General features: G+C 43.4%; 1 protein-coding gene across 1 annotated transcript in view; it reads right to left on the reverse strand.

Moving 5' to 3' along the window:
- ppargc1b (peroxisome proliferator-activated receptor gamma, coactivator 1 beta) overlaps positions 1-25,347 on the reverse strand; it is a 191,196-nt gene that overhangs the window by 832 nt on the left and 165,017 nt on the right. The window contains exons 5-13 of the mRNA XM_079557093.1: positions 20,215-20,334; positions 14,039-15,032; positions 12,272-12,317; positions 10,085-10,149; positions 8,447-8,863; positions 6,429-6,654; positions 5,073-5,130; positions 3,609-3,727; positions 1,800-1,921 (exon numbers count right to left, since the gene is read on the reverse strand). Coding sequence (XP_079413219.1) covers positions 1,800-1,921; positions 3,609-3,727; positions 5,073-5,130; positions 6,429-6,654; positions 8,447-8,863; positions 10,085-10,149; positions 12,272-12,317; positions 14,039-15,032; positions 20,215-20,334 — 2,167 coding nt within the window. The remainder of the gene's footprint in view (positions 1-1,799; positions 1,922-3,608; positions 3,728-5,072; positions 5,131-6,428; positions 6,655-8,446; positions 8,864-10,084; positions 10,150-12,271; positions 12,318-14,038; positions 15,033-20,214; positions 20,335-25,347) is intronic.

The raw sequence follows: 25,347 nt of genomic DNA on the forward strand, positions 1-25,347 counted from the left end.
TTAAGTAAGTGTTGGAGCCATATATGCCTTTTTATCTGTTTTAGCCTCCCGCCACTGGATGGTGCTGTGTGTACCAGCCCTATATAAGGGGGAAGGGAAGGGCACGCAGGTGTTGCAGTGTAGAGGTATACAGTTTTTCGACCGTGTCTATGTGTTTATTGTCTGTGGAGAAGCTATGTGTATTTGTGGATGGCTGTAAGGTAACGCCAATAAAACCTTTATGGAACACAGTATTTTATATGGACTTTGTTGAAGAAGACATGCGTCCGAGACGCCTTAAAACACTACAGTCAGAGCGGACACGGCACAGGGCATTTTGGCCGCTACAAGTAAGTTTAACTATTTTAATGAAGGTTGTACATCTATTTACTTTGGTACTTTAAATGATAGTTTCTAGTAGTTACAGTGATACATCTATGGTACTTATTGGTAATTCAAGGATACTACAGCAGCAATTCATAAGTAGTAAATGTGGTACTTCTACATACAGAAGTAATTTCTAGGATTTTGTGACTTTAAAACAACATAAAACAGCATTAGAGAAAACAAGTACAACCTTCATTACTAAGAGTTACCACTGAATCTAGAAGTACATACCTTGTAATTCTCACTATAGTATCCTTTAAGTACCACAATAAGTACCTAGAAATACCACCATTTACCATTTTAAGTACCACTGTAAGTACCACTATAAGTACCACTGTAAGTACCACAATAAAGAAAAGACAAAGGGACAGAGGGATATTGTTCATCCAATTACACAACGGAGATCATTATTTTGACTCAAACTTGACTGTAAATACTGTTTAAGTGGCGCTAGCCCACAGTTAGCTTTGCCCGTTAGCCTGTTAGCCTCTTCTTCGTGGTTCTATTAGTGTGTATTGCGCATCCGGGTCGGAGCAGGGAAAGCTGCGAGTGTGGTTTTCTGGCCCAGAGACACCAGTGGGAGATGATAGACCCCCCAATCACACCACTGCTGAAGCCAAGTGTTTGTGTTTTAGTTTAAGAAATAACGGATCTCACATATTTAGAATGATCAGATCACTTCATGTGAGTTGGTTGTATTAATGTAACCTAAAGCCTGTCATATAAGGATATTTAGTGTAGAAAAGTCATCCTTGTTGCACGTTTATCCAAGAGTTTATCAATAGATATAAGTGATAATTGATCTGTAACATGGCAATAAAATACTTTATGAATTTATTGATCTTAAAATGGAGAAAAGAGTCAAGAAAGAAAGCCACTTTTAAGGAAGTCTTTTGGTATCGGTAAATATCGGATATTGGCAGATACTCAAACCCCAGTATCGGAATCGGTAGAAAAAAGCTCGATCTCTTAATAACCTCCTAATCCCGCCTTAACCGAGCACATTTCTCCCGTTCTACTGTACCCAAGTGCTCGGTCCAGGCTGGGGTTAAGAGATTCCCCAATTATAGTAACCACTGAGCCCCCGTCACAGAAGAAACACTTCACATTAGCTCTGGAGCCGTGAGGAGCTAAACGTTGACACCAGTGAGCGTCTGAAAGTCCATGCCCTGCTCATTTAAGCCTTAAGTACGGCACTTCAGCAGAAACACACTTTTCTACAGAGTGATTGCTTTTAAAACTTTTGGCACATTGAGAGCGGCGGTTTGCAGTTTGCTGATGCCGTCGCAAAACTAACTTGCTCTGTCACTCTTAAAATTAATGCTTCGGGAGCTCAAGGCCCAAACTGACAGGACTGAGAGCTGTAATAACGGCTCCTGGAAAACGTCTTTCGTTCGCGGAGTCTGTGCGAGTCACGTGTGTTTTGTTTTTACCGAGGTCGATGTAGCGTTTCCTGGTCAGCCTCCTCTGTCCCGCAGGGGCGTTGTTAAAAACTGTTTCTCTCCGATGCCTCTGCACTCCGTTTTGACGGATCTTTATGACGCCACAGCGCTCCCTGCAAAAAAAAAAAAAGAAGAAGGAAAAGAAGCTTATTACACTGACAAAAGTCCAAAATGAGTGGTTTGAGAAGCAGGAAAATCAGCGTAATGCACACGTTTGTGACTACAAGCACGGAGTAGAGACGCTATGTGAAAGAAAAATACTTCTGTGAATAAATTGCCTGCTGCTATTACCACTTTTACCACCTATTCAATAGTTAGTAATAGAGAGCCATTAGCCGGTAATGGCTCTCTATGGATGTTATTGCCCTTACGATGTTTCCCAGACAATCCTGATCTCTACTGTAAATCTCTCTAATATGAGATGAAGAAAGTTTATCCTTCCTTTTTAGCAGCTACACTGTATTACTATTGGTCAAATTGTTAAAGAAGGAGGTGGTTTGTAATATTCTCAAACACATCTTGAATGAATGAATGAATTTATTTATTATTTATTGGTTACAATGCATGTTAATGAACATACATGGGTCTCATGCATGTAAACACGCTACACCGTATTGTAGCCATGGGCTGATTCCCGTCATCCCCCATGTGCTCTCTCAAACACACTCTCATTCATCCTGGCCTATTGTACATGTTTTTAGAGGTAGGGGAAACCGGAGTATTAGTAAATGCGATTTTGATCTCAAGATCTGTAAAACAATCTAAAAGCTTGAGGGATAAATCAACAAAACATGAGCTGTTTTATCATCCTGGTTCACAAAGAGGTTTATCCCTAAGCTCCTCCCCTCCCATAGATACAGACGGCAACGTATCACCACTTTTCCCACATTTTTATCACACACCAATAAAGTCAAGCCAAAATCATGTTCATGCGGGTTCATTTTCCACAGAAATGTTTTTTTTTTTTTTCCTTTATTTAACCAGGAATGTCCCACTGTGATTAAGAATCTCTTTTTCGGGGTAGCCCTGGCCCCAGAGGGAAAGCTATTGTTCATGTTTTTAGTGGTAGGGGAGACCGGAGCACCCAGAGGAAACCCACGCAGACACGGGGAGAACATGCAAACTCCACACAGTTCAGGTGGGAATCAAACCCAGGACCTTCGAGCTGTGAAGCACGAGCACCACGCACTGTGGTTGATCAGTAGAAAGCGAAAAAACGTATTAAGATTAGGCACCGCCCACTATCCTTAAGGTTAGTGTCTAGGGCAGGGTCAGGGTTAAGCTGATTGGTTGATATATGTATGACGTTTCACTCTCGTGACTTGTGACTGATTGATATACCAACAATCCTAGGAAAAATATTTTCACTTCCTGGTTAGCGTTGTCAGTTTTTCACAAGTATTTACGGCTATTGGACCACTTTGCTCCTCTTCATGTCTCTGTATTGTTTGTTAAAGAGAAATGGGAGAAAGTTCTGTTTTTTTCTCTTCATTGTTTTCCTTCTCTGGCTATATTGAAAAGGAGGATCGTCACCAGGGAAGATTCAAAGATCACTCAAAGATGCGCACATGGCTCAAAGCACAACTCCACATATGTTTTTGGATGACATTGTAACACAACGCCTCCCCCTTGTAAAACCCACTACAGTAGTTTGAGAGCTCTTTCTCGACACCCAGCACTCCCCCCCCTCCTCCTCCAGTAAAACCAAACCCCCCGGACCCTCGGATGTTCCCGTTTGTCCCCGGCCCGTGGTATAAATAGCCGTCCCGCGCTGGGCGGAGGTCGTGGCGGGGCACTCACTCGTTGCAGATGATGACTTTGCAGTCCTCCGCGTTCCCGAACACCTGGAAGCGTTTGCGCAGCATGTTCTGGGTCACGCTGCTCGGGAGGTTGTGGATGTAGAACACCTGGCAGTTGTCCTGGCAACAGAGAAACCATGGCAACGGTCAGGACAAGAGAGACAGGAAGTCACCGCGTTTAAGGAGGATGAGGTCCCAAAGTGAGGGATTCAGCGTGGAGCACAGGAGACTTCTAAAAGTCTGTGGAAGAATGTGCTAAAAGTCTGCAGATCATTTCAGTAGCAGCTTGAGTAGCATGGAAACTAAACGTGTGATGACAAGGAAACTATTGTAGATACATTTAGGCATTTAATTTAAACATTTTATCAAAGCACAAGGACAGTGTGAATCGTTTTTTTTGGAGTTTTGCTCGGATTATCCCATGCAGAAGCAGGACTCTTCACACTGCACCAGCGAGCACTCGTATTCAACCAGCCAACACGCTAAACCTCGCTAAACCTAGCTAAACCTAGCTAAACCTAGCTAAACCTCACCATCAGGGCTCTAACTTAGCCAAATAACAAGTGCATTTGTGCCTCCTTTCTCCCCTGACTTCATTCGATACAAGCGCAGAGGCGCTCTTTGCAAAGTTTCAAGTCAAATTTCAATGACAACATTTTTGACACGTTTTGAAACACGCGTGTTCTCGGTCGCTTTTTATGGCGTGTGCATTTAAACAGCCTGGTTCTCGGAGTGAAGACTTTAACAGGATGTTTCTCAGTCGTCCTTGGACCACATTTAACCCATGGGAAGCTGCTCTGCTTTGTCAGACGCGCTCCAGATACTAATATCCCCCGAACTAATATAAAATGTCCAGATTGTGACTTTTCACAAGTTTTGATCCTCATTTATTTCACTTCTGTTCATCACAGAGCTCCCAAAATCACACATAAGGTTTATTAGAGTGTCTAGTTTCGTAATTAAAACAACAACAAATGAACCTGCCATCTCCTTGGAGCGCTTAATTCACCGAGTTCTTCCATGAAGCGTGAGGTCTGGACAGAACAGTGGCTCAGGTGCCAGGTTAACCCTCTGTCCGCTCAGCTGTGAGGAGCAGTGGCGGAGCAGGAGTTAGTCCTGTTGTTTGAGATGTACTGGTCACATGTAATTCTCTTATTCTGTATTAAGCCTTTGGTCTGGTTTAGTCCTGCCTTAGCCCTGACATTGCATGTTTTTGCCCTGGCTCCATCCTGGTTAAGCTCTGAGTTGTCCTAGTTAATTATTAGGCTCTGCTATTGTGGTCTTGTTGTTTTCAAAGCCTTAAAATGCTGGAATATTATATTTTTGTTTGTGTTTAGGCCCAATTCTCTTCTATTCAAGCAGTGATGATGATGAATATCCCAAACATGTGAATACGAGGCTCACCCCGATGACCTCCCACAAATCCGGCCCCAGTGAAGGAAGCCGTTGACGAGCCCTGCTTTACCTCATCAGACGTGGCTTCTTTCCTCTCCGTTTCCTCCGGACACATCTCCGAGTTCTCACTGCGGCACAAACACGAGAGAGACAGTGAGACGACGACAGAGCGGTGAGGAAGAGCAGGCTGGAAGCAGGTGAAGTGCAGCGAACAAGGGGAGACAGTGTGGAGGCTGCGGTCTTTTTATAGGCACGAGTAATGGCTGCTGAGATGGTACGGCACACGGCGAGTAATGAGCCTCCAGATCCACCACGCACTTTGTACAACACGTGTTTCAATGTCAAAAAATATCTCTGGGAACGGAGCAGGAATTCAGCCCGGCTTTAGGAAGACTGGGAGGAGCAGGGTGAGTGTCGAAGGAAATATCACAAGTTTAATAAATTCAGCCAATAATGTATGAGCTGTAATGCGCTGGTTTTTACATCAGCTTTTGTATTTTACTGCTTTTTGATTGTTTTTATCACAATCTTTTTTCACTTGAAGTAACTGGTCGGAACTTGTATTTTAGTACCTATACATATTTGTCACCTAGAGCTAGAAAACAGAACAATAATGTGTGGAAGATCTGCAAATTTACAATATTGGGTTCATCTGCAATGTTAAGAAATTTGGGAGTATTTGGGGGGAAAATGGGGGAAAATTGCGAGAAATTGTGTCAAAAATAAGGAAAACATTTGTAAAAAAATTGGCCCAAAATGTTTAGAAAATGGGGGAAAGTGGGAAAAAATGGGGGGAGATAGTAATTAAAAATTTGTAAAAAATGGGGGTAAAAAAGTTGGGAAAATTTGAAAAAAATAAATAAAATTGGGGCAAAAAAAACTGTAAATATTGGCCAATCATTGGGCAATATTTATTTTGGAAAAAATAGTGACAAAAATAAAACAAAATTGGGATAAATTGTGTAAAAAAAAATTGGCCAAAAATGTAAAAACAAATGGGGGAAATAGGGATAACATTAGTAATTAAAACTTAGCAAAAATGGGGGGGAAATAAGTTGGGAAAATAAAAGAAAATTGGGGCAAAAATAAGAAAAAAATAAATAAATACTGGCCAAACATTGGGCAAATTTATTTTGAAAAAGATTGTGGAAAAAAAAAGAAGTGAGAAAAATAACATTTATAAGTCACTTGCTGTAATGCTGTCTCTGGACCAAGAGGAAATAAAACTTGGATCTATATACGTTTTTTCCTCGTAACCTGCTTTCGATGCTTTTATTTTAGAACATTTAAATGTTAATCTAAACAATGGAGTTTGCCGTTTTTAGAACACAAATAAGAGACGTTTCATATTGCAGAAATAATTGCTGTCTTTGTGATTTGCAAACCATTTAAATCCTTTTGTGTATGATTCGCGGTGAGTTCTTACCTGGAGTCCGTTTTGCTGGCTGGGGAGTCGGGGCAGAGGTGCAGAGCCGGAGACGGGGACCGGGACGGTGGCGAGCGCTCGGTTTCCTCCTCGGACGCTGGAGGGGTGGAGGCGTCGGCGCTCTCGTCCCGATTCAGAGGCTCTGATCCGGGCTCAGGGTCCGCACCGATGTCCTCCTCCTCCTCCTCCTGGGGCTTGGTCTCCGCTGACGCCTCCTCATCAGCAGCTGCTTCACGGAGAGACACATGTCGTCACTTCACTGGTATGAAGTGGGTCGACTCTGTGAGGCGCCCACGTTTTAAAGTGACACACTGTAGTGACGAGGACATGTTTCATTCATGGGTTTCACTTTACTTTATAGCAGGGGTCGGCAAATTTACTATGTGACGGGACCATGTATTCCTTAATCAGCCAAACCTGCCCACGGTAGAACTGAAGGACCATTGTCTGCTATTATATCATATTATTCCATATAGACCAAAAAAGGGGGTTTGGGGCTCTTCCCCTAAGGGCATTTTTTTTGTAATTTACTCTTGAAATTACAATATTTTGGTATTTTTGGAGCACTTTTACAGGTGTTTAGATATCTAGAGCCGTGTTTCTCAACTGGTTGGTCACGGAAACTGTAGCACTTTAAAATAAACAGTTTTAGTCTTAGTTTTGACAAAAATGTCCTTTAATTTTAGTCGAGATTTAGTCAAATAATTTTGTTGAATTTTAGTCGACTCTACATTTAAAATATTTATTATAATCATATTTATATCATTTATTTTTTTAGTTTTAATTAATGAACATTAGGACAATGTAAATGTACCCGAATCAGCCAATAGGCTAGTTTTCAGCGGTAGTCCCCCTGCCAGATCTCATAAGATCCATCCATCCATTTTCTTCCACTTTTCCGTTGCTGGGTCGTGGGGGCAGCTGTTGCACCAGCCCCTTATGGCTCCTCCTGCAGGTGGTGAGTCCACAGAAGGACGGCCTCACAATTCTAACCGGGCCTGTTGGTCTCTCATAAGGAGCTTCTGAACCGCTCTTTGTCTGACCCTTCACCTATAGGACCTGTTTGCCCTGGGAGACCCTACCAGGGGCACAAAGCCCCCGAAAACAACCCAAATGATTTATTAAAATTGTAATCAAGGTCTTCTGCTTTATGGAGCTTCTCCAACACGAGCAAAGCTCAGAGCTGTTCCTTTGGCAGAGAATTTAAAATACGAAGTCATTGGAAGTTTGGATGATTTTAGTTTCTTCTTATTTTTATTTAGTCACATTTTAGTCGACGGAAATATCTGGACATTTTATTCATAGCTTTAGGCTCATTTGTACTTCACAAGACACAAGAACTTCGTGTTCTTACACCTTGAGCTGCAGAACAAAATTAAGCTACGTTTTGTAACTGACGACAGTTTCATGGCGACAAGGCAAAAGTGACTTCATTTTGTTCTGCAGCTCAGGGTGCAAGAACACGAAGTTCTTGTGTCTTGTGAAGTATGAATGAGGCTTTCGTCTCATGAAAATCTGAATTTGGTTTTAGTCCAATTTTAGTCCAAAAAAATATTACTTGGACTGAAATTCTGGACTAGACGGAGTTTAAAATGCTTAAATTCTGTATTTTGTTCCCTCTACATGTTCCTCCATGTCCTAATGTGTAGAATGAGCTCAGACCTGTTCACCACAACTGCCTCTAAAATCCTGCACTGTCACTCAAAAAGTTTTCATTTCGCAGTATCGAGACTGCAGTTACTCGTAAGACCTGAGGTGGCAGCGGCGAGTAAAAACATAACAAGCACCTTGACTAGATGGAAGTTGTCAAGGATTAATAAGGTTTTAATATTGATAATAATCTGCTTGTAAAGTATTTATAAACCATTGCCTAAATCAACAGTAAGTGGAAGAACACAATATTTTACTTCCTCTCGAAACTACTTAAAGATACTGAATGTTTTATGGGATGAAAATATAGTTTTATTATATGTTTTTTTATGTTTATTGCTCTCCTATGATGATGGTGCTTAACTCACAGTCGCTCGTGCTCATGGCCTCCTCCTTCCCCATCTGGCCCTGCAGCATGGCCCCCAAAATGGCGGCGCTGCGTTTGCGGCTCTCGCCCAGGCTCAGAGCGCAGTAGTCGTGGTCCCCGAAGCTCCGGTGCGTCTCGTCCCCCGCCTGGCCCATCCGCCGCAGCTGCGCGTACAGCTCCGTCTGCTCCGGCAGCTTCCTGTTGGGGGCGCCGCGCAGCCACGACGAGGGTTTCGCCGCCGCTGCCGCCATCGTAGCCGGGTTATTGTTGTTGCTGGAGTTGGAGGCGGGGTTTATGGAGTCCCCGCCCCCTCCTCCGCCGCTGTCACTTCCCGTCGCCGTGGATTTGCTGCCGTCCGTTGGTTTGAAGAGCTCGTCCTCCACCGGTTTGTGCGGCGGCGTGGTGGGAGGAGTCAGGCCTACGAGACAAACCAGCGAGCGTTACGTCAGCTTTAAACAGATTAAAAAAAGAGCAACAAAAGAGCAACAAAAGAGCAACAAAAGAGCAACAAAAGAGCAACAAAAGAGCGACAAAAGAGCGATAAAAGAGCGACGGAAGAGCAACAAAAACACAATAAACAAGTGAGAAAAAAGTTATGAAAATGTGGCAAAAACATGACAAAAAAAGCAATGAAAAAAGCAACAAAGAACCCGCAACAGAGCTCAAAAATGTGCCGGAAAAGCACAAATCAGTTTCTCTCTGTCCGTGATGTTTTCTTGAACGATTCGTTGATTCGTGCAACACATCGCTGATTCTTATTGGGGAAGCAGCGATAGAGGAAGGACCGAGACTCCGCACACGGAGTCACATGTCAGACCAGGGCTGGGCGATAAATCGAATTACTTCAATTAATTCATGCTTTTATAAAAAGACTTAGTGAAATGCCTCCAGTGGAGAAGCAGAGACGTCCTGACGATCTGCTGCTTCACAAAGGTCTTGTGTTTAAAGAGTTTCTGCTCCTGTGCCTTTCTCTCACTCTGCTCTGAGCGGACCATTTAGCTCCGCCCCTTTCCCTTGAGTCTCCATGGAGACGGTTGTCAATCACAGCAGAGGCTTGAAGACGATAAAACTAAAACTCTTCTGAAAACTGCATGGCTTATTCAGAGGTTTTACTTTTGAGAGAAAACGAGGAATATCTAAAACAGAAATAACGATGTTTAAATGAAGGGTTATGTTTCTTAAAGGGCCGAACTGTAGCTACATTATGAAATATTAATGAGCAGGACTGAGCAGTTTTCTTCAAAGATCAGGAGACTTTTTAAAGTTTATTTCAAATAAAATTGATTAAAATCGTAATCGCCCAGCCCTAGAGCCTACTGGCAGAAAGATTGTCCAAACCTACTCAAAATCAACACAAGTTCTGAAAATGAAGAACTTTTGTTTTTCTCCAGTGCTCACAGCTTCAGTGAACCGGGGCAGATCTTTGCTTTCCTTCCTGCTTTTTATCCACAATTAGCTGCATTTTCAATACTCTTTGGAGACAAAAATAAATATACTGTACGTAAAGAAACTAATCTGGGTGCCACAGCTTTAAAGATGTATTTAAAGCTTACGCACAAAATAACATCATCTTAACACAATATTCCCAATCCATGCATTTTAACCACTTTAAATGGAATAATAAATGATGGAGTTTTACCTGCTGTTCCGCACAGGTCCACACCGAGGGTCTGCTCAAAAGGCTTGGTGCTGAACTGAGACTCTCTGTGGAAACATGACATTGTTAAACTTCACGACCAGCTTCATGTTTATCTGCCTTTGTGAAACAACACAACACAAAATAAATGTCCAGAGTATCAGCATCACTGTTATTGGTGACATAGACTTGCATTTTCCTTTTGGGAAGGACACAAAAAAAAAAGATTTGACTAGTTTAGTTCCATTAACGCCTCATTTTGGTCGTAATTGAATTGTACATTTGTATAACGACAATAAAGTTCTTCATAAGTCATGTGCTCTCGTAGTTATGGTTAATGCCACTTGTTGAGTGGAAAATTGCACATGAACGCCGCCTCATCTCGTATTTTCCACTTGGAGCTGGGAGATGGTTTTGAAGTTCTCGAAACACTATAACAACACTACGCATTTAGCGGTTTAAGGTTTTCAATTTGAATATAAAGGTGAAACTCGGAAAATTTGAATATCGTTCAAAAGTTCATTTATTTCTGTAATTCAACTTAAAGCAGAACCAAGTAACTCATGCCCCTAGAGGCCATAAGCGCCACTGCAGGTGTCGTAGCATGTTGCGTTTTTTTACTCATTAATAATCCGTGAGAGTAAATACTACGCTGACAGAAAAGACAAATTACACAATGGAGATCGTTTTTTCCACTCAAACTTGGCCGTAAATACTGTTTAAGTGGCGCTAGCCCGCAGTTAGCTTTGCCCGTTAGCCTGTTAGCTTCTTCTTCGTGATTCCATTAGTGTGTATTGGTGACTCCGACCCGGTGGCAGTCAAGTTGCAATTGTGTTTTTCTGGCCAGAGACACCAGGGGGAGATGAAAGACCCTCCAATCATCCCATTAACACTTGTATTACCCTCAGAGGGACTACGGGAAGGATTTATTAAGGTAAACACGTTACTTAGTTCTGCTTTAAAATGTGAAACTAATAGACTCATTACATGCAAGTGATTTTTTATTTGGGGTTTGAGCCATAATAATCAAAATGATAACAAATAAAGACTATACACATCTCACTTTGCATGTGATGAGTCTTTATCATATATTATCTTCACAGTTTAAGTTGAATAACAGAAGTGAATGCACATTTTCTAATTTTCCGAGTTTCACTTGTCTCTTTTTCCACTTATTGTATCAGTTCCTCTGAGTCTAGGGAGTTGTGGGAGACTCATTTTAAGGCTCTGACTGAAACAGGAAGTCTCTATCCCATTAGATCGTCCGATATTGTAAAATACTCAAATATATCTTGTCGAGCTTTCGTATCGTGCAGCCCTGAAGCTCACACTCACATTACTTTGCCGTCATCGCTGTATTTCTGAATTTTCGGAGGAATTCTGGCTGCATTTACCGTTGTGTCACACGTTAACGGCGTCCAGAAAAGGGGAGTCAGCGCGAGGCTTATTTCCAAATCATAAAACGCCACATTCTTCCAGCTGATGTCGGCTGAATGCGAATCACGCGGCTCTCTGTAAACGTTACTCCCCGCTCTTATCAACACAGCCATATGTACAGCACCGCCCCCCCCTCCCCTCTACGCTCAGCCAGGGACTTCAGTTTGCTACAAAGACCGCCGCCGAGTGCGACCGGCCCCTCCGCGGAGAACAGAGGGGCGAGGAATAAACAAATCACCGAGGAAAAAAAACAACAACAAAAAACGCCGCTTTTATGGGGAGATTGAATTTGGAGATGGACAAAAGCCGGTCGGTGTGATGTTTTTTTTTTTTTTTTTCTTCTTTTTTTTCGAAGACACACTGGAGCGTGACTTGGAGACGAGCCAGTTGTCGGAGGCGAAATGAAAATGAGAGGTTAATTTAGCAAAAGTAACAAAACGTCTGGAGCGAACGGAGCTGAATGTGGCAGATGGTTCCAATTCATTAAAGGAAAAGAAAAACAACAACAACAAATATGAGCGAAATTTGGCAAGACTGGGACGTTTGAAATTCAATATCGGCCTTATCAAGTAGTTTCATCCAAATAGCAATCACACCAGGACATAATGTGGGAATTGGACATAGTAGCAATTTCTTAAGGATTTCACATGAGCTAATAATGATAGCATCGCCGTGGAAACCGCGACCAAAAAAGGCCTGTTTGTTTTGATGAGAGGTCACTGTGGTGGTTGTGGAGTAGTGCATGGAGCTCACCCTGTGGACTTGGGGTTCAGCGGCAGACAAAGGCAAGCTCGCTTCTCTGTAATCACAAGATCAGTTCAAGTTTACGGGAAATTCGATGACCGTCCATGTTCATTTACACACAAGAACAACAACACGTACATTGGGGGCGATGTGTTCTATAAAAAAACGTCTTGACCCCCAGATTAACCCTGCACATTTACTGCAGATCAGCCTCGCCAAAGTCTGAAAGCTTCTGGAAGTGTCAGTTGTGTCGGTCTTAGCTTTCAAATGAGGCGTTACACTGGCCTACAAGCTCTCCGGTCAAGAAGCTTTCAGATTTTAGAAAACTGGTATTAACACTAAGATCTTTAAAGTGCATATGACGAATTAGACTTTTTTTTTGTTTTTTTTTGCCAAAACATATTTAACACAATTATATTGAAGATTTTGTGAATTATTTTACCCAGTTTTCTGTAGTTTGACCATTTTTGTGATGTTTTAGGCTCATTCATACTTGACAAGAAGTATGTGAAGTATGAATGAGCCTTTATAGATACAGACGGCCCTCGTCATAGAAGGGGGCGGGGCTTTGTTAAGGGGGGAAATAGAATTTTAAGAGAAACACAATTTTCCTCTGTTTTTAGGCATTTTCTGGTGGAATTTGATCTTTTTTAAAGGGACTACACAGTTTAAAAATGCTAGAATTATGTATTTTCCTCCCCCTACATGTTCCAACAATGTCCTGAGGTGTAGAATGAGCTCTGTTCACCACAACTGCCTCTAAAATCCTGCACTGTCACTCGAACTTAATATAGAAGGTGCAGTTACATGTATGACCTGAGGTGGCAGTAGTGAGTATAAAATGGCTAACTTGCATCTAGCCCCTTTAAGTCAAGTGTAAATCGGGCCCATATTGATATTTTTCTCACAGCTGATTGTTCAGTAGAAGTGAAAAAACGGCATTCGTAGCTAGCACTAGCTAACGTTAGCATTAGCCCGATGCTAACATGAAGCATCATGTTAGCATTCTCCGTTATTTATGTGTTTATGGGCGGTTGAACCACTTTGCTCCTCTCCATGTCTTTGTATCTTTACTTAGTAGAAAACTATATTCATAATTTTGGAATAATTAGAGAAAGTTTATATTTTTCTCCAAATTGTTTTCCCCCTTAACTGTTTTCAAACATGACCATATATGGGCGAGTCCAGAGACGCCGTCTGTATCTCAAACTACTATGAAACTTTACCATTGTCTGTGTCACTTCCTGTCAGTAGTAAAGAAAATTCCATTAAAAATAACTTTTCCTCCCAACATTTCTTTGTAATGATAATTATTACACATTAAAACCTGTCATATGCACTTTAAGTCAGTTGAATCATATTTTCCTAGAATTCCTAGCATTGCAATACATGTCCCAAGGCGCTATGCTAACCACCCACACATCTGCAGGGTCACTGAAAGGTCAAATATTAACTTTATTATTATTATTTTTTTACATTTTTACAAACTTGCACCTTTAACCTCTTACCCTAAGCCTTTACCAGGTGCATTTTCTCCAGTTCGAAAAAGCTTCTCGACTGCAGCTGACTCTAGATCAGTGTGATGCCTCATTTGAAAGCTAAGACCAACGAAACTGATCTGAGCTTCTTCCTCGTTATGATTGTCCTTTTTAGGTAAATAAGACTTGATGAAAGTGTTTCTTTTGGTTTGAATAAAAGATGTATCTAACTTTATGAATCAGAAAGAAAGTTCACACAACGAAGCCCTTTGCCTGAAAATAACGTTAATGTTTGTACCGTTGTGGCAGCACGGCTTGGTCTGCTCCATCGTCCCGCCGCCGCCGTCGGTCGGCGTCAGCTGCTCCGCCTCCACGCTGGTCTCTGGAGCCAGCGTCAGCTTCATCACGAACTTCCCCTCCTCCTTGTCCTCCCTCTTGTCCGCCGCCGGGGGCCGTGTGGGGCGATGTCTTTTAGCGAAGCGGCTCGGGAACGAGGCCAAGCGCCGAGACCTCCGCACGGAAAACGATCCGCCGTCCTCTGCGATGGCGTCCTGCAAGTAATCCGTGGAAGAGCTACTCCTGTCCGGGGAGGACATGTCCGCTCTAGGCGCGGGCGCGGTGGTGGCCGCGGCGGTCGGGGTGGGGGCAGAGGGGACTTTAGCCCCCCTGTTCGGGCTGGAAGTGAGGGTGTAGGGCGGGCTGTGCAGTCTGTAAGGCTTGCTCACGTCATAGGAGCTAGTTTGCTGCAGGAGCTCCCGCAAAAGTGAATTGGCTTTGACCTCCCTCCGCCTCGCGAAGGGAATCCGCCTGGGGTGCACGGAGGCCGTCCCGTTCGCCAGCGCCCCAGACAGGCTCGTCCCGGGGGTGGCCACGAGGACCACCCGGGTGTGTGAGTTCGATTGGGTCGCGCTGGAGGGAGGCCGGGACCGGGGCTTGAGGGCGTCTCGGTCTCGGCGGTCCCAGCCCCCGTGCTGTTTGCGCGAGGGCAGGCAGTACGTGTGCATGTACGTGATGAGGTCCACCACCGACTGCAGCTCCTTCTCCGAGCTGAACTGCGGCTTCGCGGGCTCCGCCTGGGGCGCCACGGGAGCCTCCGCCTCGCTGCCGGAGGAGTCTTCATCCTCCTCCGACTCGCTCTCCTCCTCCTCCTCGTCCTCGTCGTCCTCGGACTCGGCGGTGGCGGTGTCCTCGTTGCCGCGGTGACCGGAGGTGGTGAGGTGGCGGTGGAGTTCGGTGCAGAGGCGGCTGGAGGGGCGCACCGCTCTGGGCTTACGCTCCAGAGGGAGGTCCGTCTGGAGGGGGGAGGACGAGACAAGAGTTAGTGAAGTGACCACGAGCCAGAGTGTCAACAATCCAGACCATTTTTCATGATATTTGTAGCACCACAGCGTATTCTATGTTATAGCTATGGACACATGATGTGGCTCGTTTGAAAGCTGAGACTCTAAGCTCTCCGTAGGTGAAAACAGTTTAACTCTACGTGCCTCGGTTCCTGAGAAATCTAAGCTAAACAGAGGCTAGTTTTGATCAAAATCACTGTTTTTTTTTCTAGAAATGGAGATAGCAGGGGGTTTAATGCAACACTCCTCTCCTCAACCTCAACTGTTTCGATCTTTCCATGTGAAGCCGCTCTGCACCACGCCCCCTCAGACTAACACCACGCCCCCTCAGACTAACACCACGCCCCCTCAGACTAACACCACGCCCCCTCAGACTAACACCACGCCCCCTCAGACTAACACCAGCCCTCCTCACACTAACACCACGCCCCCTCAGACTAACACCACGCCCCCTCAGACTAACACCACGCCCCCTCAGACTAACACCACGCCCCCTCACACTAACACCACGCCCCCTCAGACTAACACCACGCCCCCTCAGACTAACACCACGCCCCCTCACACTAACACCACGCCCCCTCAGACTAACACCACGCCCCCTCAGACTAACACCACGCCCCCTCAGACTAACACCACGCCCCCTCGGACTAACACCACGCCCCCTCGCACTTACACCACGCCCCCTCGGACTAACACCACGCCCCCTCGGACTAACACCACGCCCCCTCGGACTAACATCACGCCCCCTCACACTAACACCACGCCCCCTCAGACTAAAAATAAAATAAAATAAATGCAATAATATTTATGCAGAGTGTCGTAATTGTCGAGTTTCGTAATTTAAAAAAATTTATCATTCCAATCTGGTCACCCTGTCCTGAAGAGATTTTTAGTGTACTTAGGTGAGTGTCATTATTGCACATTTTGACTTTATTTCAATGTAAGTTTTGTTGGACCAAAAGGATGCGAAACATTAAATGTTTAAACGCGCAGGAAGACGAAGCTTCTCTCTGAGGGTCTCACTGAAATCACCCCATTTGGAGCACATTGAATAATGTATCGTTGCAAATCCAGCAATTCTGGACAGAGATTCAACTCGCTGATGGTGTCAAAATGATAATTACATGTGCAAAACCTACCTCAGCCAACCTACAGAACGACCTGCAGAAACGGACTGGAACATCACACACACTGTAGGTAATGTTCTGCTTCAGCATTGCCACACATCTCTTTTTCACAGATCTTCAAAGGATATTTGGAGCCGAATGCTGAATTGCTTTATGAACAGAGACATGGAGGCGCAGCCGTTTTGTGTTGCACGATTAAAGCCCCAGCTTTGGATTGAAAAAAGCTTTATTTTTTATTACTCACACAGAGTATGATGCCGCCCTGTCAATAGCACTCACCATCTGCTACTCCTGAACTGAAGCTGTGCCAGAATCAAAGGTTAGGAGCATGAGATTTTCCTGGCTTAGCCCAATCTGACAGGCTCTCTGTGGGTAATGACGATGATTCAGCTTCAGACCACTCTTCCTCTTCAGAGTGAGAGTTGGAATTTGACCATAGTGGATATTAGTACATTTATTTGGATTTGCTAGACCTAGTTCAACGTTTGTCTCATTTTCTGACAAGTCAAGCTTTAAAGGGGGGGGGGTATTATGCAAAATCGACTTTTTCTCACTCTGCTGCCACATACAACTCAGGAGTTTTAACAGGTTAGGGTTCTCATCCAAATCCTTTTGTTACACACCGCAGTAACAGCATTTTCTGTGTAGAGCTGGTCATTAGGAGCATGTTTTGTTTTGCCGGCAACAGTATAGTCCAAAATCTTACGCAGTGTACCTTTTAAATTAGCCTATAATCCATCATCAGACTTTTTCCCCTGTTCAAAGTGTGTTCTTCACACCACCATGAATTTGCCATTAAGTAAAGGTTTGTTTCCCAGTACTGCCAGCAGAGGGCGCCCCAGATGAACTCCTGATCCGCCCAGTCTCCTACTCCTTCCTGTCTCCATGGGCATTATTCCAGATTCACATGAAATGTCGATATGTTTATGAGCTTTACAACCACTTTACGATCTATAGAAAAATGCTTCCTGCACAAAACATCTCCCTCTAGACATTGTTTTCCCTGCAGCTCAGTAGATCTCTATGGCTTCCTTTTCCCCGGGAGCCCGAGTGTCCAAAACCATCTCGATCTGGAAGCATCATATTCAAACAAACATGAAGTGTCTGCTCGTTCATGCCCCCGAAGTGGAATCTCCGCCGTGGTTATTAAAACGCCTCTGTCCTTATCGCCGAGTCGTCTTGAATTGAATCATCTCGGCGGCGTTGTTTTATTACACACCTGGGCGCTGTTAGACAGACTGCACCTGCTCAAATATCGCACCGACCCAACAGGGAATACACGGGCTGCTGCCGGGCCCGGGACGCAGGTGTGGAAACAAACTCGCACGCACAAAGGAAAATCATCCAGCCCAGAAAGTGTCGGGGAGGACGAATCCGAGAGCGTTTCTCTGTGTTCGCAGTTCGCCTTGTGTGGAATTTGCCACGTAATGAGGGAGATAATCACTTTGTATGCCTTATTCAGGACGTTATTATGTAAAAAATACAGAATAATCCCAATAATATTAGGTCTTTAAGCAAGAAACAAACCCTAATTAATTAATCATGTACTAACACTTGATTATTCATGAATTAATTAACCTCTTAACCCCCACCTTAACCGAGCGCATCTTCTCCAAGTTCAGCTTTACCCAAATCTAAATGTTCACCACCTATAGTCCAGTGTAACGCCCCATTTCAAAGCGTTTTTGTCGCTCTTTTGATGCTTTTGTGTCACTTTTTTTGTGTCATTTTTCTGTTATGTTTTATTGCTTTTTTGTCATTTTTGGGTCATTTTTATTGCTTTTTTTCATAATTTTGTTTGTTTTTTACCCCTTTTTTGTCACTTTTTGGTACGATTTTTGTTGCTTTTCTAAAAAAAAATTGTCACTTTTGTGTCATTTTCTGTCATTTTTTATTGATTTTTTGTTATTTTTATTGATATTTTTTTTTCATTATTTTTTGCATGTTTTTATCACCTTTTTGTACATTTTTTGCTGAATTTTTGTTGCTTTAAAAAAACAAAACTTTTTTGTCTTTTTTTTGGTCATTTTTCTGTTATGTTTTATTGCTTTTTTGTCATTTTTTGATCATTTTTATTGCTTCTTTTCATAATTTTTAAATTGTTTTTTACCACTTTTTTGTCACTTTTTTGTGCGATTTTTATTGGCAGTTGTGGTGAACAGGTCATTAGGACATGGCTGGAACATGAGATACCAAATCTCCCACTGATAGTCGGTGTCTCTGGCTACAGAAGGGACCCTGTTTTACATGTTTTGGCTGGTGGGCTGAACCGGGGCACCCAGAGGAAACCAACACTAACCCGCTAACTATTTTTAAAACCCCCTTTTTACTTATTTCACAAAACGTAGCAACTTTCTGGACACTCTGCGCCGACTTCAAACTGCCCCTCACAAAGTTCTCATTTAGCCTCGATTTTCCAGGGAATCTGATCTGAATTGCGCTCATTGTGACTTGAACGAGAAAGACAATTTGCCGGTGGCGCGGCGCTAACGCTGCCCTGATGAAGCTCGCCGCGGCGAAGCGCTCCGTCCTCCCGCTCACTGTCAAAGGAAGCCGCGGGAAAATCCAATTCCGTTATCTGACCGAGCCTCAAAGACAGACAAAGAGACGGAGCCGCTGAATCACCAAATACGTCTGGGCCCATCGGAGGTGTAGCCCATGCATTTTAACCAGAACCCCCCCGACCCCCCTCCCCCCAATCAATATTATTCAAAAGACAAAGGGGAGATTGGGTTTGCCTTATTTTAGTCGATAATGCAATCTGTTATAGCACAACTGACTTTCTCCACCCTGGATCAATGCAGCTCCGTATCTTATTCTTGTTAAGGGCAGAAAAACATCTTTTACCTGCTGGAGCGCCCCCTGCTGTCACAGTCCAACACTGACACATGTAGAAGCTTCATGCACACCATTATAGACAGACAAAAGTTTGGACAAAAGTATCAGTGGTGCACACCGGCATCGGCCAATCAAAATCAAGATGCTGCACCAGATTTAGCACTATAGATCATAGAAGGGGGCGTGGCTTCACCGAGGGGGAAATAGACTCATTTGGGAAACACAATTTTTCACTCTTTTTAGCCATTTTCTGGTGAAATATGAGCTTATTTATCACATACATAAAGTCAAGTGTAAATCGGGTCCATATGGATATGTTCTCACAGCAGATTGTTCAGTAGTAGTGAAAAAACGGCAGTTGTAGCTAGCGCTAGCTAACCGTTAGCATTAGCCCGATTCTAACATGTAGCATCATGTTAGCATTCTCTGTTATTGATGTATTTATGGGCTGTTGAACCACTTTGCTCCTCTCCATGTCTTTGTATCTTTATTTAGTAGAAAACTATATTCATAATTCAGCATTTGTTAAAGTAGTTTTTGAATAATTATATCAAAGAAAGTTTAGATTTTTATGCTAATTTGCAACTGTAATCCCCACATCCACATCGGTCGACCAATGTTTCTATGTATTTCTATGATTGAAACCTTTACTATAATAACAAAAGCTTAACTTTAGGCTATTTGAGAGATTTAAAAAAAACAACATCAAATTAAATTCTCGGCCTTTACTGTATATCGGCTCAAACTATTTATAACAATATGGATGTTTTTTCACAACAAATTGTTCAGTAGAAGCGAAAAATGGCACTTGTAGCTAGTGTTAGCATATGTAGCATGAAGCTAACATTAGCTTCCTGGTTAGCATTGTCTGTTTTTTTTAAGTATTTATGGGCTGTTGAACCACTTTGCTCCTCTCCATGTCTCTGTATCTTTATTTAGTAGAAACATATATTGGTAATTCAGCATTTGTTAACCTCTTCACTGAGCACATTTTGTCCAGATTGGCATTACCCAAATCTAAAAGCTTCTTGAAAAAAAAGCATCTACATAAGGACAAAAACAAGACGTGTTGAAAACGCCACAATAGAGCAAAAAGTCTTAGCTTTCAAATTAGGCTACATTCCTGTAATTTACAGAGAACGTTTCTCGACTCCACACGTTGCACTTGCCTTGACCAGAGGCTTGACCAGTCGCTGGCTCCTGTTGCTATAGCGATGGCTGTGGACGCCATCTTTGCTCGTGTCGATCCCCGACGGCACGTTCGGAGGAGTCAGCAGGAGCTTCTTCAGCTGCGAAAGGAAAAGAAGAAGTCAGTCGGCAACACATTTCCACCCATGAGCTTCGGATTAACTCAAGCCAACAACGGTCGGGACGGGCAGGAGAGTCTGAGGAAACAGCCCAGAGCCTTTCCTCAACAGCCTCCAACTTTCATGGTTTGAAAACGGAGAACGGCTTCACCACTTTTTTAACTCCACAGTAAAGAATATGGAACCAAAGACGTCAATTTATTCCTTTTCCTTCCATTATTTAGTTTTTTTGCATTTGTATCATTCATTTGAGGTGAAACAACCAATAAACTTCCTTATACAGTGGTACCTCGTTTATCACGGGGGTTACATTCTAGTAATTATAAATACTACTACTATTATATATGTTTTAAGGAAGTAAAACCCCTCACCACACACTTTATACACTTTTCTGACGAGTTCACGGGTTCTCCTGATACCTGGTGTCACTGTGTTTTTGTCTAATAAGGTTTTTAGATTCACGGACGTGGGGATGGAAACATGGTGAGCTGCCGATTGTTGAAGCTAAGAGACAATCGTAGTGTCGTTTATTTCCGGGGTAAAGTGCAGAGAAAGTAAACGTAGAGTCGGACCTGCTCATACCAGGCCTGTGCTGCTGTGACTCAGAGATCCTCTCTGCACAAGAGGAGGCTCGCTCTGAAACTAGCCAATCAGGACGCAGAACACAATACACGTGTGGCGTTCATACACTGTAAAAAAGCTGCAAAATTGTCCAAAAAATAAATCCGTGAAACAGCGAGGCCGCGAAAGGTGAACCGCGTTATAGCGAGGGAGTACTGTACTTAAAGAAACACTTTCCAAGTTTTTCTTTTCTTTTTTCCCCATTTTCACCCCATGTTTTCCCCCACATTTTACACACTTTTCCCCAATTTTTATACGTGTTTTTTCCTCAAATTTTAAATGTTCCTCACAATTTTCTCCAAATTTACCCACATTTTTTCACCTTTTTAAAATGGACTTTTTCAAGCTTTCCATCATGTATTATGTCATTCCCTCATTAAAAACATGCCTGAAGTGTTGCCTTGGCACATTCACGTATTTTTGAGTAATCTGTAAAAGCTCTGATGGCGGCCATTTTAGGGATAGGTTTGCCTGAGTCCTCCTAGGAACGCCCCCACCTCCTGGAGACGCCTCCGAGCTTTCGTCACCAGCCGAGTAACCAACCACTGCTCCTCAGCAGAACCCCCTCCCTACTGATGCCACAGACAGCGTGTGGAGGGGGCGTGTCGGAAAGGCTCAGAGGTTCTTAAAGAGACAGAGGCCTATTTCAAGACATTCGCCACAGCCATTGTGAGAGAGCAATTTTATACAAGGCAGTTATTCTAATTTACTGCATTTACAGACCAACAGAAGGTTTGGTCATCTTTGTAGTGTGATATAGACTGGTGCTATGTGACTGAAAAAAGCATAATACCCCCTCTTTAAAGTTTGATGACCAACAGCATCAAAACTTGAATACAAAGATTAAACTTTTTTTCGGCACCTGCTTTCAACACTTTTATTTTTTCAATACCAGCTGTACCAAAACCTTCTGTTCTCTGAGTTTGTGTCCAATCGTGTTATCACAGTCACATCAAATCGCTGTCGGACATTCACAAAATCAGTCCGAATTCGAGGATCGTTTCCTTGTTTGCTTCACCAGGACAACCCCGGCTTTTGTTCTCATATTAATATATACATAAGAGCGCGGCGTCCCTCTTGTTAAAATGCGGCCTACCCGGCGTTAACTCTCTCTCAGATGGATGTTTGTACGAGAGAACACTCCGAGCGCACCCCGGGGCTCAGCTACTGTACATTCATCACAGGCTAAAGCTGACAGATACAAGAATCACGCAGCTCCTCTTTAAAAAACATGGACTTTTCATTTTCACCGGAGCTACAGCTGTTTAGCATTCAGTTCTCAGAGCCATTTTTCTAACCAATTCTCTTCTCATCCGGAGTCAAGGCCGCGATGAGAATGAGGAGTTTCAGTGTCGAGCGCGCAGACCATCCACTTACAAAGTGTAGGTTATCTTTGAATAAATAAAGCTTTGTGAAGGAGGAGAAGGAGAAACGAGGGCTTTTTCCTCGCGGAAAGCGATGTCTTACCACGTCTTCAAATGCTAAATCACGCCGGTTACTCGCTGACGGTGTTGACGAGATGTAAATGGGAGGGAATGGTTAGTCAGACTCAATTAATCAAATTGTAGTCTAATCGTGATTTTACTAAAGGTCGATCACGATAAGGAGAATTGTCCGGTCCTGTTGCATTCTGGAAACAAACATGGACGCCGCAGCTACAGAGCCTGTCAGGTCAATCCCAGGGAAACAGTCTGGCCAAACAAACAGGAAGCACAGGAGGCACATGTGGCACAAAGAGGACGGGGCCTTTCTGTGTGGAGTTTGCATGTTCTCCCCGTGTCTGTGTAGGTTTCCTCCGGGTACTCCGGTTTCCCCTACCACTAAAAACATGTACAACAGGTGAATCCTCCAGCCAGGAGATTCTGACCATCAGCCTGGCTCCACATCATGGAGATGGGTCCCCAGGCGTGGCACTGCCGTCGCCCATGGCTCCTTACGGGTCGCCCCATCGAAGGATCATGGGTTAAACGCAGAGGACAAATTTCACTACGGGGACAATAAAGTAAACAAACAAATCAGCTACAAAGGTAAGCTATCTTATCTAAAGGGTAAAACAGAAACATACGGGAGCCTCAGAGGACCAGGACACACACAGGGATGAAGAGTTTACCTTCCAAGAGGAAAACTATCGATCTATTTGGACCATGTGGATTTGTTATGAAGCTGCAGCTGTGGATTAGCTGGACTGCTAACAGTGAAGTAAGTTTGATCGTCTTTTTTACCAATACATGCGCCGTTTACTCATTTCTTTAAGTACATCATAAGTTGTTAGCACTTCACTCCAAAACGTCATGGCCTTTGAGGCTCCGCCCACAAACATGCGCTCGTTGTCGCTTCTGACATTCTTCTTTCGTGTGTTGCTTGGCCAAACACAACATAAACAAATCATAATTCGTTGCAAACCTCAAGTATAAGGCGGATTTTTTCACAAATAACTACTTTTACAACATACTTTTATGGGGAAATAGAATGTTGCCCTACAACAAGAAAAAAAATGTCCTTTAGGTCATTTAAAGGGGGGGTATTATGCAAAATCGACTTTTTCTTTAAGCATTTTTGTCACATTTTCATCTCTATTTTGTCACTATTTGTTGCGTTTTCATCCTCGTTTTCATCTCTATTTCGAGGCTTTTTATGATTAATTTTTTTTTAAGCTTTTAGATTATAGAGATTATTAAGCTTTTACAAACTGCAGAAGATGTGCTCGGTTCAGGCGGGGGGTAAGAGGTCACTAAAACCAGACTAAAACTATCATATTTACCCAGACCCTCCATTACTTTCCCCACAGTCCGACTAAACCACAAAAGCCTGGACCTCTTTCCCTCACGGCGCTCACAGAATCACCTTTCAGACGCATATGCAGACTCCAGCCTCACCCCCCCCACTCCAGCCTCCCCCCCCCCCCGGCCTGTTCACCCGCTCAGTCTCCGCTCATCACGAAGCGCCGTATCTGACGCCACAAATCAGCTCAGGAAGAGAAATCCCTCCTTCGCCATGAGCTGCGCCGCTTCGGAGACGCGCCGGCAGGAAGTTGCAGATGCGATCGGATCCTCCCGGGGCATCGGGCGTCGCTCACAGTCGGGGCAAAGCCAAAAACATCCCGCGGCGGTTTTGGGCTGCGTGGGCTTCCATAGAAAGTCAAACAGCAAGTGACGCAAGGAGGAAAATGGCTTAATGGGAGCGTTTAAGCTGGGAAGATAAGTCACAGACTGGACGTGCACGGGGTCAGAAACCGTCCCTCAGAGTGGCCACGGACCAGGCAGGGGGAAGAGTCTTGCCCAAGGACACAACGGAAATCAGCAAAATCTGTTGATCTTTACAGAAGTGGGCGGAGTTTTGCTTTATTTATTTGTCCTTCAACCAGGAAAGACCCACACAATCTCATTGTAAGGCAGTCCAGGGCACAGGTGGACCCTTTTGTACATGTTTTAGTGGTGGGTGAAGGCACAGGTAGGACTCCAAACTTTACAGTCTTGGGATTTTTAAGATTTTTCCAGAGGGATTTTTTAATTTCTAATTTATTCAGCTTTGAACCCCCCCCCCAAAAAAGGCAAAATTTGAGTTTTTAACAGTTTTTTTCATTTATGATGAGATTATTCAAAAACTAAACACGATCCAAAATCCCCTCTTGTTACTAATATGTCAATAAAATCTGGGTCTATCCATTATTTAGATTTCATCACTCAAAATATAGGCAATTATGCACAAAACAAAAATGGCAGAAAACTTACAATACATTTTTTTCTCATATTTATATCAGTAATGTTCAGCAAAAGTTTCAAATGTATATCTCTCAATTCATTTTTTCCCCCTATTCACCTGCAGCTTCTCGCCTTAAAGCAGTACTAAGTAACTCATGCCCCTAGAGGCCATAAGCGCCACTGCAGGTGTCCAAGCAATAATTGTCCGTGAGAGTAAATACTACGCTGACAGAAAAGACAAAGGGACAGAGGGATATTGTTCATCCAGATCCATTTTTGTTTTTCACTCAAACTTGGCTGTAAATACTGTTTAAGTGGCGCTAGCCCATTAGCTTTGCACGTTAGCCTGCTAGCTTCTTCTTCGTGATTCCATTAGTGTGTATTGGTGGCACCAGTAAAGGGGTTGTGGTTTTCTGACCCCTTTAACACTTATATTACCTCCAGAGGGACTACGAAAAGGACTTATTAACCTCTTACCACCCGCCTGAACTGCTATAGGCCATTTTAACGCCTCATTCAAATTTTTTTTTTTTTGCAGCACTTTCATTAACTTTTAGTCACTTTTTTGTGGCTTTTTTGTTGCATTTTTGTCACTTTTTTGCTGTACTTCCATCACTTTTTTGTCACTTTTTTGCTGCACTTTCATGACTTTTTTGTTGGCTTTCTGTGGCTT

Source organism: Gobius niger (genome assembly GCF_951799975.1).
Source record: "Gobius niger genome assembly, chromosome: 5".
Lineage (NCBI taxonomy): Eukaryota > Metazoa > Chordata > Actinopteri > Gobiiformes > Gobiidae > Gobius > Gobius niger.